We start from the raw sequence: 19,724 nt of genomic DNA on the forward strand, positions 1-19,724 counted from the left end.
AATGGAATGAAATGAATTTTCAGCAAAGAGACATAAAAAAAAACCTATTAGGAGAGTGGCTATAGTAGAAAAATTACGTAAACAACATTTTCACTGAGGAATTACTATCATGTGTAAAGAAAATGAGGTTAATGGCTTGCAAGTATTTTAAGAGAGTAACTTCCAAGGATGGGACAAACTGAATAAACTGGCACAAGGGATATAAAAAGAAAACCTTTTTGACAATCATCATTTGGGTTAGATGTTAGGAAGCTTGCCATAAAGTAAAATTGACTAAACTGAAGAATAAGCAAAGAGGAGGCCTACTTGCCTGGGGCTAAAAATGAGTTGATCAAAACTTTTGCAGATGTAGGGAGGGAAGATATCCTGCAGTGACAGGAGGATAAATTTGGTGTCAGGCTTTTCCTTTTCCCATATTAACATCTTCAGTTCCATACTCTATGAGTTCATTTATAAGACCACCGTAAGGGGAAAGGTAGTAGGGTATTTCTAGTGATTTTGTAGCATAGTTCATAATTGAGTCATTATTCTGAGTTTATATGGAGGTTTGGGGATTGCAGGGATGGATTTGGAATAATGTTCATTTCTATATGCAAACTTTCCCTATGTTAACCTGCAGGGTCATGTACAGATGATTTATAAGCTTTCCTTATACTGCTTTTATAAATCCACCTAGTGCAAACTTTCTTTGGCAGTGTGAGGTTATTTGAGACAAACTTGAACATCATTCCAAGACCTTTTTCCTCACCGAGGTGCTTGTAACATTCAGGTTATTGTGCCTCACAGCTAAAATCACAGCTAAGGTGATTTGTAAACTTCCATTTCTAACCTGGACCTTTCCACTGAATTGATGACTTGAATTGAAAGACAGATTTACTCACAGGATGTGTGGTACTCTTCTTGCATGATTAAAATAGAGTGGGCAAGAACGTTAGTACACATAACACCATACTGCCCAACCCAGTGGGATGGGGGTTCTGTAGAAGGGACTAAAGGGGTCTTATTTTTATTGTCCTATAAAACAGGAACGAACAGAACAGGAGAATTAGTAAGTGAGATAATTAAGTACTTGCATAAATCAACCTCAGCTCAGCAAAGCAGTTAGGACTGTTCAATCCCAGTAAAATCTATAGGACTGTGCCTACGTGGGCTAGTGCCCAGGACAGCCCCCTTCATAAACCACATTGAGAAGCAGACCCTGAGAACACCGTAAACATCTGGAAACACAGGAAAAAAAATGAGAAGGCACAGGGGGGTTTTCCAGCTCTTAACACCTTGAAGTCAGGACTAATACCTATCTGAAATGCAGTATGCTCTGTTCACTTAGAAGCTATCAGTCAGTATGGCAGCATCTAGGTGAAAGTCTGTGGATTGTCATATATAGAAAGTAATACTAGACTTTTTGAACCTTAGACTCAGTCTTTCAGCTAAGTAGATAGGTTTCACCTGCCTTTAGCAGGAATCTTAGAGGAACACAGATCGCTGGATAAAACCCTTGGTTTTTCACAAGATAATAATATTGCAGTGATTTGTTTCCTGTTTATATTATCTTTTTTCACATCACTTAGCCTGTGTCTCCATAGACAACCTGTGCAATTCAATTTCTTGTGAATTTTACTCTGCACTGCATTGTAGGAAGAAGTAATGATATGGGGTTTTTTTGCTTTATGTATATGCCCACTGCCAGTATATCTCGAGATAGGGCTGCTGCCATACTGCTTTAGTATTTTCACTCTGGAAAAATGCTTCTTAAACATGCGTCAGCCTTTCATACAAGGGATAGTTTCTTAGGATCTCCTTTCCCTCAGTATGTGCTTATTTTTTGGTAGATTCCCAAATATAGAAGAAAGTCTTTTAGTGAAAGTTGCCAAGATAAGTCCAGAGATAACCTGTACTGATCAGCAGAAGGGGCATTTTGATTTCTCCATGGGAGAATTAAATCCCTTCCCTTTTGCACCTTAGTACTGTTGCACAAGCAAATACAAAAAGGTCCTTTATAACCCAGTTCAGCTAAGAAGTCCAAGGCAATGCTTAGTACAAGAATGATAATTAAGGAACCACTCATTCTAACCCCTTTTCTCCAGGGTCTACCATCACAGATCCTCTGTATCCTAGGCTTTTGACATGCTCTCTCCTTTCACCTCTTAATGAGCCCTAGCAAAGGACTTCATTCTCCAAGTATGGCAACTAATGAAGCCATTATAGGGCAGCTCTCTTAACCTCTTCTCGTCTGAATATAGTGTGAAGAAGGAAATGACTGGTGCTGCAACAAAACTTAATATATGAGAGTCTTACTCTTGACCTATTTAAACTGGACCAAGTATTTCTGGCTAATCAAGAGGCAACAAAACACATACTGTAAGACATATTTGCTGAGTACAGTGAAACAAATAGGTGAGTCAGGTTATCTCCATTTGGGGAATGCACCATTTCCCAGAGGGGTCTCACTGATGCATCAGTACAGTCACAGGCCCATCAAAACAGTATTATGCTTGAATGCAAAATCATTCTTAAAGGAATTAAGTTATCTGATGTTGTCCTTCACTCTCCTCAAATTCAAATCAGTGGTTTTCGCACTGTTCTCTGCTTGGTAGTTGACATCTTGACATGCATAATGTTCACAGGAATCATCAGAAAGCTGATTATACAAAGCAGCAATAGAAATTATGTTCTCTGTGTAATATGTGTACTGACTTTTTCTGGGCAGCTGATAGTGGTTGTACATTGACCTGCATACTGATCAGGACCCATTCTCAATCACTCATTCATAATGACTCACTTTATGCACGGTTGACATCCAGTTCAGTACTTAAGACCTTTAAAAGTACACTGGAGAAGAGCAGTAACAGGAGTAGTATTTTGTATATGGTGGTCCTAAATTGGCAGTGGAGATATAAAATCATGGGCTGTACATTTAATGATAAGAGCTGGGAACCGAAAGCTGGGACTCAGAAAGGAAGTTAGAAGTTACGGTGGTTTTCTTCGCATTTTGAAAAGGCCAAGAGAGCGTGCCTGACCAGAGACTGAGGCTGAGCTTGCATGACCATATCTCATGAAATCTAATAGTTTGGTCTTCTTCATAGCTCCTCTCAGCGCTTCTGCTGCTAACAGTGTTTTCTGAGGATCTGTCATTTGACTTTATGACTACCCTTTTCCTCCTTTGTGACAGGGAGAAAATACTGCTTCCAGTGACTTGTTGCCAAACTTTGTTACTAAGGTCTATGATCACAAAGATGTTTAGACATATATGATTTACCTTAAGCAAATGCAGATTAACTTTACTACAGTGTTGCAGGGAACCTCTTGTCAGCTTCTGAGACATCCCACTGTCTAGAGCTGTCTATTGAAAAGGTACCTTAAGTTCCTAAATTTCTGCTGTGGCACATACAGCAGGTATCTCCTCATTCTGAGAAAGCATTGGACGTGCTTTCTCACTTCTTGGGAGAGTATCCCAACTACCAGGTCAATGCAGATGTTACAAGCAGCCATCTCAAAGAAAAGAATGAACTGGCTGGGCTGATCCAAAGCGATGCCAAAGCTGAGGACAGGGATTTCATGCCCTGAACCTTAATGTCAACTGAGCATCGTTCTAATGCACAGAGAGCCTGTTGTTTGGGACAGGAACAGAGTTTCCGACCATCCATCTCCTCGGTGTTTCCTGCACTGCAGCACTAATCCTGGCCACACTTACTCTGGCTAGAAATGTCTTGTAATGTGTTTAGTGGACAGGAAAAAAAAAGGTTTTGGATTCATGCCCAGTTCCGTGCCATCCTTTCCTGCTTTTAGGCTTCCCATGGCATTACCAATTTAGTGGGATAGTTGTCCTAGAGCAAAGAAACCTCTGCAGAGGGCTATTCAGATTTTAGTTAATAGGAAGTCCTTGAAAGATAGCTTAATCGTTTCTTCATCTATTCAGCTGCCTTCTTATTTGGGTGCTTCATGTTACTTTGGAGCAGTCTGGGTTTCAGCTTCTGAGAGATTCTCAGTTCTGCCAAATAACTGTGGAAGACTCAGCAGGCATCATGATCACAGATTCCTCAGGAGAGGTGCAATTACAGAACTGTGGCATGTAACATGAAAAATAGGAAACCCCCTCTTAGCGTGTGTGATCGGTTAAAAACAACTTACGAGGGGCTTCAGACTGCCGTGTAGTGATCACAATGCTTGCAGATATGCCTAGATAAACCTCGTCTCCAAGCACAGAGGGGAAATAGTGTGGGCATCCATAGGGCTAGCAGAAGACCAGGTATTTACCCACCAGTTGTAAAACAGTCCTCCATGGCTTTACTGCTTTTGGTAGTCTGAGCAGCTGGATTTAAAATAAAACTAGCAAGGTGTGTGTATCCATGTCTCTGACTGCAGGGAAGCCATATTCTTATAAATTATTGCACAGCTCACTGAAGTCAATGTTTGCTTTGTAGGAGTACGGATCAATTCAAGTCCATTCACAAACAATGATTAGATTTATGATTCTGTATCAGCTAATGGTAATGACTGAATTTTTTAGCACCAATTTAATTGTATAAATTAACAATGGAGAAAGGATAGCACCCAACAGAGTTCCCCACCACAAAGTTGTACAGTTCACTGAAACAGGCATATTTTCTGTATTCCAATTAGTAGATAATAAGACCAAGAAGAATGAACTTAAAGAGAAAAAGCTAGAACAAATGCACCTTTACCTTCCAACATCTTTTTTCATCAGGAATTGTGCAGGAGATTTGTGCACACACACACATACAGACACACAGAAACACAGTTCTCATATATCTTACCAGACAACGTCATGTCCTGTTGGTCAAACAGCACCAGCATTAACACATGTCTGATAAAAATGGATTTTTGTGGGCTTTTTGGTGTCAACCTTACAAAACAAAATCTCCTGTTAAATTCATGTCATGCCCAAGGCCACCAAGATAAAAATCCATCCTTGGAAAATGTTCATATAATTCCCCCTTTAAACCATCATTTTTTTTCATTAAGGGATAAAAGTATCTCTGTAAAAGAAGGATATTACATCAGCTGTCACATGATACAGGCTTGTACCTTACTACAGACTAGAGCCCCCTTTAATGCCTAGGAAATCATTGATTTGTCTTTTTCTTATCTTTAAAACACATGGGGGAGAACAAGAGAACTAAACCTCAGGATACAACACCTGAAATTGATAAACATCCATATATTTTAGATCCTAGTGACTTAAGAAAAAGATATTGGTCACAGCTATGTAATCAAATGCCACTTTAAATGATCTTCCTTCAGCTTGTAACCAGTTTGTCTCACTACCCTTGCGGTGTAATGTGACACATTAGTCTGGGGCAATTGAAATTATGGGAGCACAGGGTCTTCAAAGGTAGGCTTCAGAAGATACCATCAAAATCTGTTCTGGCTCAATACTAAAATTGCAAACGCACTCCTGAAGACTTTAACTTGGTCCTTTAACAGTCATTGAAGTCCAGGAAATGTTTTGTACCAGCAGGGATTTCATCCTCAGCCTTGTAGAACCATAACATGCTGATTTGTGAATTTTTGATCTTCCTCATTTTGTTTGCATGGAGAGAAGTAAGTTTTCTCTCTGAGCGAATAAAGTATGTGTAGCCCAGCACTGTTACACAAGGCTATCACAGGCTCTGCCTGGCAGATATCTGCTTTGTGAATTGTGAAGGAATAAGTGAATCCAGAGAATGAACAGTGTTAACAAGAACTGTCATTGTACAAAACACAAAGTTTTTGATGTAGTTGGGATTGTGAGTACAGATATTAGCCTACCCATTCCCAAGATGAACTTATCCTTTAAAGTCTTCTAAGCTTTCTATGAAAGATGCAATAAAAGACTAAAACCAGCCAAAACATTTGAAATAGAAGTGTTCAGGAAGGCTTTCATTTGAATACCTTTTACTCCCGTTCTCTTTAGTTATTGAAAATGTGTATAAGGAGACCCTGGTGTGGTGGAAAAAAAAGGTAGTAGTTGAGATGGACTAGTTATTTTTGTGGGGAGTCCAATTCTTCATTAGTCCAAATATCTTTGTGGTCAGAAGATGAAAAGGACATCCTAAAGGGAGAAAACTCCCAATAGGATAGAAAATACAACTTATGTTTTAAATATGGATTCCTGTTTACAATCTGATAGTTGAGAAATTGTCTTAGCACATTTCCCTGGCCAACCAGAGATCCATAAAACTTCTGTCAGCTTTGGTATGTGTTCAGGATCTTACTTTTAGCCCCTTCTCTGTTTGCAGCAGTCCATGCAGTCTTGATCAGATACAGTGACCAAGGGAGAGATTGAAGGAACTGAAAACTTGCATTCTAGCTGTTGTTTCAAACTTGGCCAAAACCAGTGGAAATGTTGATATCATCAGTCTGGCTCTGACCATTAGATCACAAAATGTTTGGAATGATTAGGTCATGTCTCAGGCTGAGAATAGTGCATGTCCAGTGGTGTAACAAGCAATCCCTGGTCTTCACTGACCTTAGGCATACTGTGATGAGTAAAGCTCCTTTCTCTCATATCAGCTATACCAGCATCAGTGCCAATTTATGGACCTCCTCAAAGGGCAGTGGGTAGACTATTCCATTCCCTGTTTGTTTTCTACACAATTAGAGCTAATTCCCAACATGCCAATTTTAGTTTAGCATTCTTCCCTATCTCCAAATGTGACCTCAACAGTCACACCATGAGCTCAAAAGTTCTTTTTGTTTGGATCAATTGTGCTTTGTGTTTTGGACTGTTCTAACTGAAAACAGCAGTGATGTACTGGACTCTGTGGGGCTCATGTTAACTTGGCTGATTTGAAGAATAGATGTTTCACAGCACCACAACAACCTGTTAAATACCATGGTCAAAACAGGCTGCCATTAAAATAGCGTGTTTTGAGATTTGCTAAGAAATTAGCATGTTTACTTGTATCACTGAAATCTTATGAATCTCAGATGACCAAATTTTGGCTTATTCTTTGACTTTGCTTTTGAAAGGAGGAGTCTTAGAGTCCTTACAGTTTCTGGACTTACATCATGCCAGCATGGAGGCTGGTCATAATTTAACCCCTTCTCTACAATAGAATATCTGTCATGAAGTTGCTGCTTTTTTAAACAATATTAAGTCGCTGCTTTGACACAGTAAGTGTAATCCAGCTGTCACTGAGGACAAACTACTGTCCTGCCAGAGTGATGTGAACTGGTTCTTCAAGTTCGTTTGGAGATAAAGCCAGTTGATCAAGCCAGCTGAGAATCTGAAATGTTATAGTCACTGCATGGAATCAGTGTATATTTCTGCAGGCTTATAATTGCTCTATGGCAGTTGTGCAGCTTTTGAACTGAAGATACATGATATTCAATAAGTTTGGCCAATCAGTTTGTAACCAACTCACAGAAGACCACGTAGACATCCTCTTAGTTTTGTGAGTCTAGACTTCTGCTTCTGACTATTCCCTCTTAACCAGAATATTGCTGGAATATCAGCAGGGTGAATACTTGTGTGTAGTTAGGCTGTGCCTTTGATCTAAGCTTGATTAGGCAGGATCAAGACTCTCCCCTTATACCTCACTCAATTGGCTCAGCAAGGATGGCCGTAGGTTCCACGTCATGGCTTCTCCACTTGCATTCAGTCAATTCCACGCTGCTGTTGGTGGGTAGCTCCTGCGACTGTGACCTTACACTCTGACCCAACTGGAGCTCATCACTATCAGAGTTTCTGCAAAGGTTTATTGGATGTTTTCAGCTTCATCAAGTCAGTTTTCATTCCAATTTAGAATGGCTGAGGAGAAATAATAAGAAAAATAAGCTAGTGTCAGTAAAACAGAATAACATAAAAATGAGCAAGCAAAAATAACCTAAGACCATTAATAATAATTAATTGTATAGTGGATCGGTGGCTACTGAAGGCCAGAAATCCATGATTTAATAACCTGTCTGAAGTGGATGTACTTCATTCAGTATAGCCGCTCTGCTCCCTTCCAAGTTGAGAGATGTTCATACTCTAAAAACTATAAATACAATTTGCACTAATGAGCACCTTTCTAATGATCTTAACAGATGAAAGTTTGGAAGGGTTTTGGAGAGAGCTTTTCTGTAAAGATGATCCTTCCAGACCAGGGTTGAGGCATATGGACAGCACTGCAGACACAAAGGTTTTGGAGCAGCTGCTGCTGCATCCCATTTGTGTGGATAGACAGACATCTAACTGCTGGATATGTCAGCCCAGTACATTTCGTACATGTTCTGTGTCTCCTTTTGAAAAAGATTAATAACAATAAAATTTCTATGATCCTTGGTGAAATGTTGTCTGAAGAAAAAGGAAACCCATGTTGGGACTTGTCTGTATAGTAGCGCCAAGCTCTGAATAAGGGAATCCCAAGCAAATCTAGCTTGTGATTACTTCAGCACACACATTTGTAAATGTTCTTTTGAATTTATTTTAGACAAAACCAAACTGTACAGAATTGGAAAAGAAATTAGGTCTTTTTAATGACTGTAAGCATGAGCAAAAAGCTTTTCTACTGTCAAATTATCTCCACCTTATGGACACAGAGAGGAAATTAAAATTAGTCCAGAGAAGAATCCTTGTTAGGAACTTCATTTAATACACTAGGAATTGTTTCTTGTCTGGGAAGCTTTAACTCACATCCCAGAAAGCATAGAGATCCAATTAAGCATTGAAGAGAAAAACATAATCCTGCACTTTGGGATATTTATTTTTATTCAACAAATCTCAGCCCCAAGACTGAAGTCCATTAATACCTGGCATTTCATGTCCTGCTATTCAACAGCAAGAGATAGTTTAAAATAAAGTTCAGAATAATAAATAAAGGGAAGACTGACTTGAGTACAAAAGTAAATCACAGCTGTAAAGGAGATGCTTTGGACACGATGTGATGGTCAATCTCTAGCATTTAAGGCAAGGAAGAAAATAGGGTATAAATATTGTAGAAACTAGAGGCTGATAAAAGTGAGCAGACCAGTTTAATGGAATTTCATCTCATAGTTACAGCTTTTCAGACAGGAGCTGGAAAACCTTTATGCAAATATGAAGCAAGCTGAAATTGCACTTAGAAGTGAGATTTTTTTAACAGACATCCCAACTGTACCACTGTACACTGTGCAGCTGCACAGACTGGGTAAGAGCTGTGATCTATTAGTACGGGGATTGCTAATGACTGCTCCTGTTCTTGCTGTTCCTATTTCTAGCAAGAACTCCCAAGAGTCCCGTTGTCCTAGGTGCTGTATGTTTACAGAGTAAGAGGCTCAGTCTTGGAAGACAGACATACATCAGCTGAAGTATATTACTGTACCAAAATCATTCACTACTCATTTTAGAGATGGAAGGTGGGTTCCAGGGCAGTTATGGGACCGATCCCCTGGATCTACTCAGTACCAGATGACAAGCTACTCTACGGACTCTTCATCTCCAAGTTAGGCAGGTCAGAGCCACCTAGATTTCTGATTTGAATCTCCAGAGAGCGATGAGACCTAGAAGAGGATTTGCAGAAGCCTTTCACTTAACACAAAGCTGCTTATGCAAGCAAAGAACTAAATACCAGGAGAAAAATGAGGGAAAGGGCTGAAGTGAGGTTAATCTTTTGTGTCTAGCTGAGGGCCAGAGATGGGTGATTTTATTAGGGATTTCCACCAACTCTTCTCCTAGAGATAGACAGCTAAGCCAGCTCAACCGCTTAGAGTAAAAACTCTCTCATCTTCTGTCATGCACATGTTTTATACCTCCTTTATGCATACCCAGCCTTTTCTGCAAGTGCAGAGCTGTCCCCTCTGCACATGTATTGAAGACCTGTACTCAGTCCTCCTTCTACAGACCCTGGCAAGAATCAGCATTTAGGCTAACTCAGATATCCTGGTTAGGGTCACGCTATAACGCAGGATATGCTTTCCCCAGTTCAGGCACTCCAGGATGCTCCTCAGGGCTTCAGGTTCAGTAAGTGAAAACTCAGGTGTCCTGAGTCACATTTCAAAACCATCTCTGAAGGTCAGTGTTCTTCCTGATGAGGGATAATAGGAAAGCTGATGGATTCATTTTCAGTCTCTGGAGAGCATTCTTTAATCTTGGTTTCCTCATCCATGGAAAGAAAAGAAATAATTGTTACCTTTCAGATATATTCAGTTTGCTGAGCTATGTAAAATGCACTGAGGTCCTTGAGTGGAGTGGACAGTCGTCTCAGTACCAGAAGTTTAATTACACTCATGAAAGCAAATAGGTTTTATATTTATTAATATAATAATTATTATTTCTACATTAGTAATATGTGCATAATTGATGTTTGTTTTAAAAATAGGTAAACAGGTTATATGTATAAAGGCATTAAATTATGCAGACCTTGCTTTCAGGACATTATCTCTGAAGGAAAAAAACACATGACCTTCAATTAGTGACACTGACACAAGTTGCACAACCACTTTCCAGTTGCTGCTGAAATGGGATGGTTTTCAAGGATTTCATGCTACAGATTTGTTACTGGCAGGGACAGAAAATTCAGACCTCTCCTTTCAGGTTTTGTCTTGCTCCATAGCTTGAACCTTTCCTTATAACATTTGTGAAAAGGATGGTTTTAAAAGCTAATGAGCTTTATGTCTTCTTCAGTTCCAGCAGAGGAGTTCATATGTCACTACAGAGTTATCAAATCACATAAATGAGAGTTTCATAACACTGCAAAATGCATTTCATTATGAAGAATGTATTTAGCACTTCACTGCCATCCAAATCATGCCGATCATGAATCTTCTGGTTTTTCCATCTATACCTTTATATTAGAAGCTTTTCTCAGTTTTTCTCCATAACTTGCCTCCTAAAGCATATACAGGTTGTGAAAACAAGGCTTATCTCCTCACCAAACTCAGCCTTTTAGCTTTGTGCAGTGCCTCTCTCCTGTGCTGCTTTTCTGGAAAAATCTGTCTGAGGCTGGAAATTGCTTCAGATGAGCCAACTTGAAACTGGAAAATCCCAGTTAAAACAGATTTTTAATTATTAAATTTTCTATTAATATGTTGAAGGTCAGTGGAACTGCCCCCGTTTTCAGGAAGCTCTGAGCAATTTCACCTGATCTTATATTTTAACACTAAATCCATATTTATTAAAGGATTTAGCAGGCAGGTCAGAAGCAGCTAAATCTCTGATTCTGCATCACATGAATGCTAAAGAAAAATTTTCATCTGCATTGCTCTTCTCTAAGCTGGAAAGCTTTAAGCTGTTGTCAAGCCAATTTTAGGATTTTAGGGGGATAGGGGTAAACATGTAAAAATGGATTTGCCATAAATGAAGCACAAATTGCCATCATTGTCCCTTTCCCAACCCAATTCTTTAAAGTAATGTGAAAATAATATGAAATTCTGGATTATGCTACTTCCTATGTTGGAAGCTACCATGTCTGTTATATCAATTAAAAAGGACCATGAACAAAGTGTTATACTGGTGGTTAGTGCTTGATAGGCTGCTTTTCCCACTTTTCTTCTGAAATATCAAAGGCAACAGAGCAGACTTTTTATTCTTAAGGGGACAGATTTGGGTCAGTTTTCAGCAGGGTATGCAAAAATAAAAAAAGAAAGAAAGAATCAGGTACCAGGTTTTTATTTGTATGAGTAATTGCTTTAGTATTCTTACTTCTGAAGTGCTGTTAATGGAGTGTGACCTCGTTACACCTGGCACAGTGCAAACGCAGAACAAAAAAGGATAATCTTCACCTCAGATAGCTGAGATTCTTAAGCATTAAGTGAACAACAACAGACAGAGACATGCTGGTGGAAGTAGAATAAAATTACAACACAATTTTGGTCAATGCAATATGTTCAAGTTAAGGCACATCAGCGACCACTGTCAAAATTTTGGGTAGGTTTCAAGATGGATTAGGATTTTTAAGAGAGTCTTGAGGAATTCTGGGGCAACCTTGACAGACCAGAGGGAAATCTCTCCCTCAGTCATGAGGGGATAATGAGAAAAAAAACCATTTGTCTAAAAACCAGCAGGGAATTGAGGCTGGCCTCATGGGCTGGTTCCCAGTGGGGGTGGAATAGAGCAGGTCCTGAAACTGAAGATAAGTCATTTCTTTTTTGATTAATTGCATGAAAAATAACCAGAATCCTGTTGGAATGGCATTAGCCTTTTCTAAGGATAATGTTTATGATGCACCTGAGACCCCTGGGTGAACCACCCAAAACTCAACAATGCCTTGAGCACAGTCTGCTCCAGAAGTTCTCCATGAAAGAGGTTTCAGGTGAATTGTCCTCTGAAGCTACCTGTCTTTCCTTCTTGACCCACAAAGGGCAACTAGGCCCAATTCAGTTCTTCGGGTAAGAGAGTGACATAAGGTGAGGTGAAATCCAGGCAATGGAGGACACCAATCCTAGACAGTAACATGGTGAAAACCCAGATGGTATGGTAGAAATGAACTTGATTCCTTAGATAAAACCCTGCATCCATGAATCAATTAACGTCCATCAGTGTCCTCTGATAAGTGCAAGAGTCAGGAAGAAAAATACAGGGTATTACTCAAAGTCCAGGTATTTCCCACAGAGGTGCATGGGCTGATTGTACCTTTTGAGGACAGTAAGCCTCATATTTGCTCTTAGAACTGGGCACCAGGTTTGGTCCAAAGAACCCCTTCCTTCAAGGAACTACAGGCGGCTTTGAGAGCTGCACAGCAAAATGAAGTGAAACACAATGCACCTCTAGGAAAGGATAAGGCATGGCTAAGCTGTTCATACAAACAATGGAAGAGATTAAAGATGAAAGGAAATATTTAGTCACCTTTTGGGAACAGCTGGTGTGAAAATATTTAACAGGCAGGTCTTTTATGCACAAGCACAGCGTTCTAACTAAGCTTAAATAGTGCAGCTGGCCAGTCTGTGAATACTGTAATAGGAGAATTAAAAGCTTTCCTTCTCATTTGCTCACACAGCTCAGATGGTAGCTAATCATGTGCTGTAATTTTAACGACAGAATTGGGAAACGTACCAAAAGAAATGTAGCTTGCAATAAGAACAGAGGTGGCAAATTCTGTCCCTGAGACTGAATGATGAAGAAACGATTCACCTGCTCTTTTCTGTAAATCAGCCTTAGCCGTCTTGAGCTGCCTGAAAAGACCTGTATTTAAGTGGAAACTTAATCTGAAATCCATTTTGATCATTTCTTTGAGTGCCACCAGAAAAGTAAAAGCTACTCTGACTATTTAATCACCCATTAGAAACCTGTGAGTGTTTAAGAGCACCATGTTATAAAGGGCCAGGGCGTACAGCAGGATGTGTGTTGTAAGGCTATTTAAATTGTATGGTTCCCATCTATCTTTAAACTGGCAGCTAAATGGAAGATTTAGATTTGAGAGTTCCTGGCTCCTGGTTCCCTGTCAGAAATAATTAAACTACATTTTAGGGAGACTGTCGTAAGTAGTTTGCTTCACAAGTGTTTTTAACAGCTGAGGGTCTTTATTACAGCTCTTGGGGCCTGGGGATCCAAACCGCCTTATATATCCATTATATATGAATCATACATTCATAACCTGGAGCCTGCACTCTCTTGCGTGAGTGGGTGGTGGTATGGCTGGGGTCTCAACTGGGTGGGAGATGAAACCCAAAATGTTCCCACCGTTCCCGTTCTGGGTTAGCTTAACATCTGTTTGGTTTGGATCATTCACTGCGTGGCCCTGGCCCACATGTGCAAAACTGTTCCTTGGCAGCATGTTGTCTGGGAATATTTCAGCCGAGATGTAAATGTCCCAGTGGGCTTTCCATCCCTTTTCATAGGAATGGCTCCACAGAGATTCTGCCTTTCAGAAAGTGCTTTTTTTCCTCTCTTCACCATTTTTGAATGTCACTCCATTATCCTAGTTTCACACCTTTAAATAACTCCAAGAAGGCTTCTGACTATCACTCAAAATAGCTTCCTTTTGTCCCCGCTTTTTTTTTCGTGCACCGTCAACCTGTAGATGTCTGACCTACTGTCATTTCCCTGACATATCCACAGGACACAAGACTGGATATCAGGCCATCTAGGAGGTCCTGTGCCTGTCATAGAGTTCACGTATACCTGTAGACCCATCACTTTACTTCTTTATGCCTTGTTTACTTGATCTAGGAAAACAGAAATAACATCTTAACATCAAAAATTAACCACGGGTACTCAGTCAGACTCAGTAATATTCTCAAACCAAAGATAAAATATTAAGTAAATAATAGTAAAGTCCTTAAGGTGTTCACATGGACTTTGGAGTCACAAGGGGCTGAGTCCTCCAGGATGCCAATTTTACTGTCCATTGCTGGAGATATTTGTCTCTTTGGAATTTTAGAGCTTCACAGTCAGCAGTGGAGGTTATTTGCAGTGCACGTCAGTGGGATTGAGGATATCAGTGCTATTGCCAATTTAGAGATGGGACCCTGAAGGTCAAAGATGGGGAACGGGAGATAATGAAGATGTGAAGTAACCGAGCTGGCGTTCTCTGGATTGTTTGGTGAACTGGGAGCAAGAAAAATTATATGATATTTAGTGTTCTGAGGTGCAAAGTTCAACACATATGAATAAAGAATGTAAACCAATAACCACAGGAGTTGTTTCAGTCCAACACTAGAGTAGTCCTATGGTGAAAGACTGCTGGGAAGCACCACAGGCTACAACAATACTTTTGTAGTTTGGGCTTAAATACCAGCAGTCTCAGACTTTGTACTTTCTCAGTATGTTTCTTCTCAGCTTGCTGAAGTTTCAGTACCATAAATCTAGCTTTTTATTTTTTATCTGCTGTTTCCTTTATCCTCCCACAGACTTTGTTCTTCGGGTCAGCCAAGGAGAGCAAATTTCTTTTTTAGGGCGGCTTTATTGCTACATTAGCTAACTTGTAGGTCCTGTGTGTTCACATACTATTCTGACTGGCCCAGGCTCCATTGCAGTGCTGTCTGGCAGTTGGGGAAGGTGGTAAAAAACACACACAGCTGGGCCCCAACCCTTTAGCAAGTCAATAATTGCCCATCCCTTATGTTCATAATGGGCACTGTAGTTTGATATTACCTCCCTCGCATCTAGGAGCTGTGAAAACCTGTGTCTCAATGCCAGATGAAAAGTAAAAAATTCTGACAGCAACTTAAGAGTCCTTCCTCAGCCATGTCTTAAGGGATAGTGTAACTTCTACTGACTTCCAATAAGGCTTACATTAGATTCTGTTACATTTAGGCAGCATGTGGTATGTGCATATCCTTGGTTTAAGCACACGAGGTGCCCATGTACTTTTGCAAGTGTGACTCTAAATGGGACAGACAAATGTCTTAAGCACATTTGAACTCTAAAGTTTTTCCATTAGAGATTTAAATATATAGGACTAAATGTTTGAGAGGCTTTGGAGACATCTGAGACACTGCAGCAAAAGAAGTTCAACTGGAAACTGTTCCACCACCCTGATCTGTATAGTAAGCAGGAGCTAAATATTGTGTTCATGTTGTACTTGGAAAATGAGGTGTTTTCTAGACTTACAAAGCATTACTATTTTTACTATCATAGTTACCACTGTCTAAAGAACTCTCTGATTCTTGGAGACAAGAGTCCATTTCCCTGTAAGGGGCTGAAGACCTTCCAGCTCTCTCCTATGGTGCAAAACTTTCCTACTGGAGCTGAAGTGGATGTTCCAGCCCCATATCAGGAGCACGTCAAAAGTCCCAGTACAGCCTAAGCTTCCAGTTACTGGCGGTATTAATTAACAAAAAACTAAAGCCAACTTAAGTGAGCCTGAATTTCAGTCAGGTGTGATGTTAATGCAGGCTGAGTAGTTCTGAATATTTTATGTGCAGCCAGTGACCCAAAGTAAATGTCTTGTATAATACCAGTCCCCCCTCCACCACAAGCCTTGAGGCCTGAATCCTGCACTTAATATGCTCAGAGGCACAAAGTAAGGCACTGGAGATGCACTGGTGTCCGAAATATTCATTCTAGTGGTATATAGCTGGGGGACCAGAGAGAAAACGTGCTCTGCAGAGTACCCTGGTACCCCTTTCTGGGCTTCCAGCCCAGCCCTGCTCAGCATTTCTTCCCTTCACATCTCCTCTCCACTCTCCCCAAAGGGAACTGTGTCCCTACCCTATAAAATCTATAAAATGGCTCAGTCAAGCAGAGGGCTTGAGTCCAAGACATTTGCGAAAGTTTGATCCAATTTAGATGCACCAGGCAGAAGTCAGAGATGAGGGAGAAGACCTGATAGTCTGAAATATAGTCTGAATTGCCTCTCTGATTGAGGAGAGTGCAGTCATGGCTTAGGAGAGATTGAAAGTGAGCAGTCAGGTGATGGGCCTGGAGAAGAAGAAATAGATTCATTTCATTTCATCTGCAGTATAACACCACATCAGTATTTGGTTTTATTTTTTTCCTTCAAATCAGTCCTGTATAATAATGGCGGTAACAGGCACTTTAACACCTGACTCGTGGGTACCTGTTCTCTACCAAGTCTCAGTTTTTCCAGACAAATACAGTGCAGATGAAAAGACGAAGTCTCCCAAATTCATGCCAAAGGCATGCCAAGTTTTAGCCAAAAGCCTAGTGCTGGGTCAAAATATTATGCATGTCTATGGCATCATGCCTACTGGGGTTCATGGAGGGTAGGATGGCCAGCACCTCTGAAAAGCCAATGTCCTTTAATTCTGCACTTTTTTGGAGGTAAGTACCAAAATACTCAGCTGTGACTCCATGCTTCCGTTAACTCCGGTAAGACTTGGGAACAAGCACCATCCTGTCAACTCCAGCTCACGTAGCTCACAAAAAGAGCATGGCGGTACCTCCAAATGCCTGAGAAGGGACTTTCAATGGGGTGGCAGGAGAACAGAGACATAGCAGATATGCAGAATCTGTAGAAAAAGAAATATTCTATATTAATTTTCAAGAGAGAAGGGTTTTAATCACTCCCATCCCCAGGACTGTGGATTAACAAGTCGTAAACAGGCTTTGCCAGCGCTTAACTTCAGCATCAGGAGTTTATCAGCACATTGTTTCCGCACTTAACCAGATTTTAATTAAATGTGACTTTTGTTCTGTTTATTGGAAGAGCCTTCCCCTTTGGATTTGGTGATCACAAAAGCTCAAGGAGTGCAAGAGAATTAGAAAGCAAATAGGAGGATCAATCACAGCAGACCTCTGCAACCCATGTCCGTCTCTTTTTTGTAATATACTTATTAGATTCTTATTGTGAGGAAGGATTAGTGTTATGAGCTCCAGGAATTCCTTTCATTGCCCCGTAAGGCGAGGTAGTGAAGTGTGGCTGCTTTTCTTAACAATAACACTCTGGATTTCCCCCCTCTCCCTTCTCTCCACCCATATCCCCTCCTCTCTCTTCTCTCCTCTCCCACAGAGATCTGTGCAGCGGACTGCGGAGGACACGGCATTTGCGTCGGAGGCACCTGCCGCTGCGAGGAGGGATGGATGGGCACAGCCTGTGATCAGCGAGCGTGTCACCCACGCTGCAATGAGCACGGGACATGCCGGGATGGCAAGTGTGAATGCAGCCCAGGCTGGAACGGAGAGCACTGCACTATTGGTAGGGAGAAAGAAAAAACAACTACTTTTAAAAGAATAATTGATGATCAGGGAGGAGAAAAGGTGCATGCTTAATTGAATATGTGTGACTTAATGTAGCATGAGCACCTTTGTTCTTGGATTTCAAGTTCTGACATCATACATTTTCATGTGGGAACAAAACAAAATGTCCTTTCATTTGTTGATGGCATGGCTATATATATTTTTTATTATCAGATGTGAAGTACACCTATGTGGTGTTTGATCTTATAGAGACAAGCCATCAAATGGCAGCTAGATGCTTTTAAAAACATCCCACTTTGCCTCTCTCAAAAGGTCTTTCTGTGACCTCCAGTACTTCTCTCTACTATGTCGACAGCATTTTCAAAAACATGCATGCGACTGAAAGTTTTCTTTCCTTTTATTTACTCCATTATTTGCACTGACACTTTGCCTGCCTGTATAAAAGAGGAAACCACAGTCAGATGACTTCTGGCTGGTATTTAATACTCTCTTACTTATCCTTGTCTGCTGTGCTACCTTTCTAACCATTTCATTGTCCTCTCTCTTTGGTTCTGTATTCCTCATGCCCCTGGCACTTATCTTGAGCTCTCAGTGTCGTGTCTATTATTATTAATAAGGTGCCACCAATATGCTGAAATCATGCAAAGAGGAGCAGTTCCCACGTTAAGCAATTTGCAGCATCATTAATGAGCTGGCTTGGCTTTACCTTCCTCCTTCATCTCATTTAAGTCCTTGATGCATTTTCTCTTCTTCCTTTTTTCTCTCATGCATTCAACCACTTTAGTCCCCATTGTGTAGCCATGCTATAAAATCAGTAACATTAAAACTCCCCAGATGCCATTTATTATACATTAATGGAAAACTAAATTAGTGAATCAAGTTCTGCTCTTAATAATGCCTGTGTGGACCTGAAAAAATTCAGTTGGCTCTAGAAGAGTTATCCCGGAGTGAGAATTCTCCTCCAGTCATTTTGTTTTAATCAACTTCTTTTAAAGATATAAGAAAATTTACCTCTATGTTGCTTTCATTAAGCCACGACACATATAAATCACACTACATCAAAATTAACCACTAGCAGTACTTGGGCAAATGTCAGCATAGTTATTCATGTGGATTTTCAACTTAGTTATATGTAGACATCACTTTTTTTGCTTGAACACCAGGTAAGTTTGCACACACAAAGGCAGACAGGGAATGAAGCCTGATCACAATATTTTAATTCCAGTATTAGGGTAATGGTACAAACCGTATCTGTGGCTCAATTCTACTTATCATTTATTTACGCTAATGTCACCCTACTGCATTATGGTCTCCCCATGCATCCCCTAATGAAAACTATCTAGCTCTTAAACTTCCTCTGTCTCATTACACATCACATTCTGCTTTCTTTTCTATGTCCCTAGCAGCTTTCATTTCTTTTCGTGAGGAAGGGATTAAAAAAACCTCTCTCTTAAATGACGTTAAAATGGAAAGAGAGAAATCCTGTGTTAATTGGAATCCTGCATTTCTATAATATTATTTTATACCCTTGTGTTCAAGCACTTTGATTTGGAAAGCAACACAGATTCATGAAAGAGTTTAACAGAATAAAAATGTTCAGCAAAAGGCCCCAAATCCAGGGGACAGTTTTATATGAAAGTCACTTATGCACAAAAAAAGCCTGATTCATACCCTCATTTTATTAGTTCTGCTGCAAAACCAAAATGCCACTAGTTCAGTATATGATATTTCTCCACACAGCTGATATGCCCAGACTGTTTTTGAACAACAAGCTTTTATCTTCCATGGTAATTAAATTTACCCCATTATTTGTAGTATTCCTCACTCTAAGTATAAAGAGTCTGTGTTATCATGGGAAAGGCCAACGCTGCAATGCAGTCAGCGTGGAGATTTTACTGGTGCACACTATCGTTTTGTGTGGTGCTGCCTTCTTGTTGCAGTGCTGCCTTGGTTTAAGAATCATTCTTTAATACTCAGAGTGCTGGAGCAATTCTGTTTCTTTTCACTCCCCCTGCCTCATCTTCTTGCATGGTGATTTAGCAACAAATTTGTACATAGTCTCATGCCTCCGAAGCTGTAAACCATATTTCCTACAGAATATTTCATTGATAAATGTGTAGAATGTAAAGGAGATTTGGCAAAGTCATAAATATCCAAGAAAATTGAATAGCTTTAGAAGGAGTAATAAGCTAGTTATATTGGCACAGATGAAAGGACATTG

At 40.2% G+C, this 19,724-nt stretch overlaps 1 protein-coding gene across 3 annotated transcripts in view; it reads left to right on the forward strand.

The window, feature by feature from the left end:
* TENM4 (teneurin transmembrane protein 4) overlaps nt 1–19,724 on the forward strand; it is a 359,290-nt gene that overhangs the window by 214,862 nt on the left and 124,704 nt on the right. For all 3 annotated transcript variants that reach the window (XM_068395558.1, XM_068395560.1, XM_068395561.1), the window contains one exon: nt 17,316–17,501. In XM_068395558.1, coding sequence (XP_068251659.1) covers nt 17,316–17,501 — 186 coding nt within the window. The remainder of the gene's footprint in view (nt 1–17,315; nt 17,502–19,724) is intronic.

This window comes from Nyctibius grandis, chromosome 2 (assembly GCF_013368605.1).
Source record: "Nyctibius grandis isolate bNycGra1 chromosome 2, bNycGra1.pri, whole genome shotgun sequence".
NCBI lineage: Eukaryota > Metazoa > Chordata > Aves > Nyctibiiformes > Nyctibiidae > Nyctibius > Nyctibius grandis.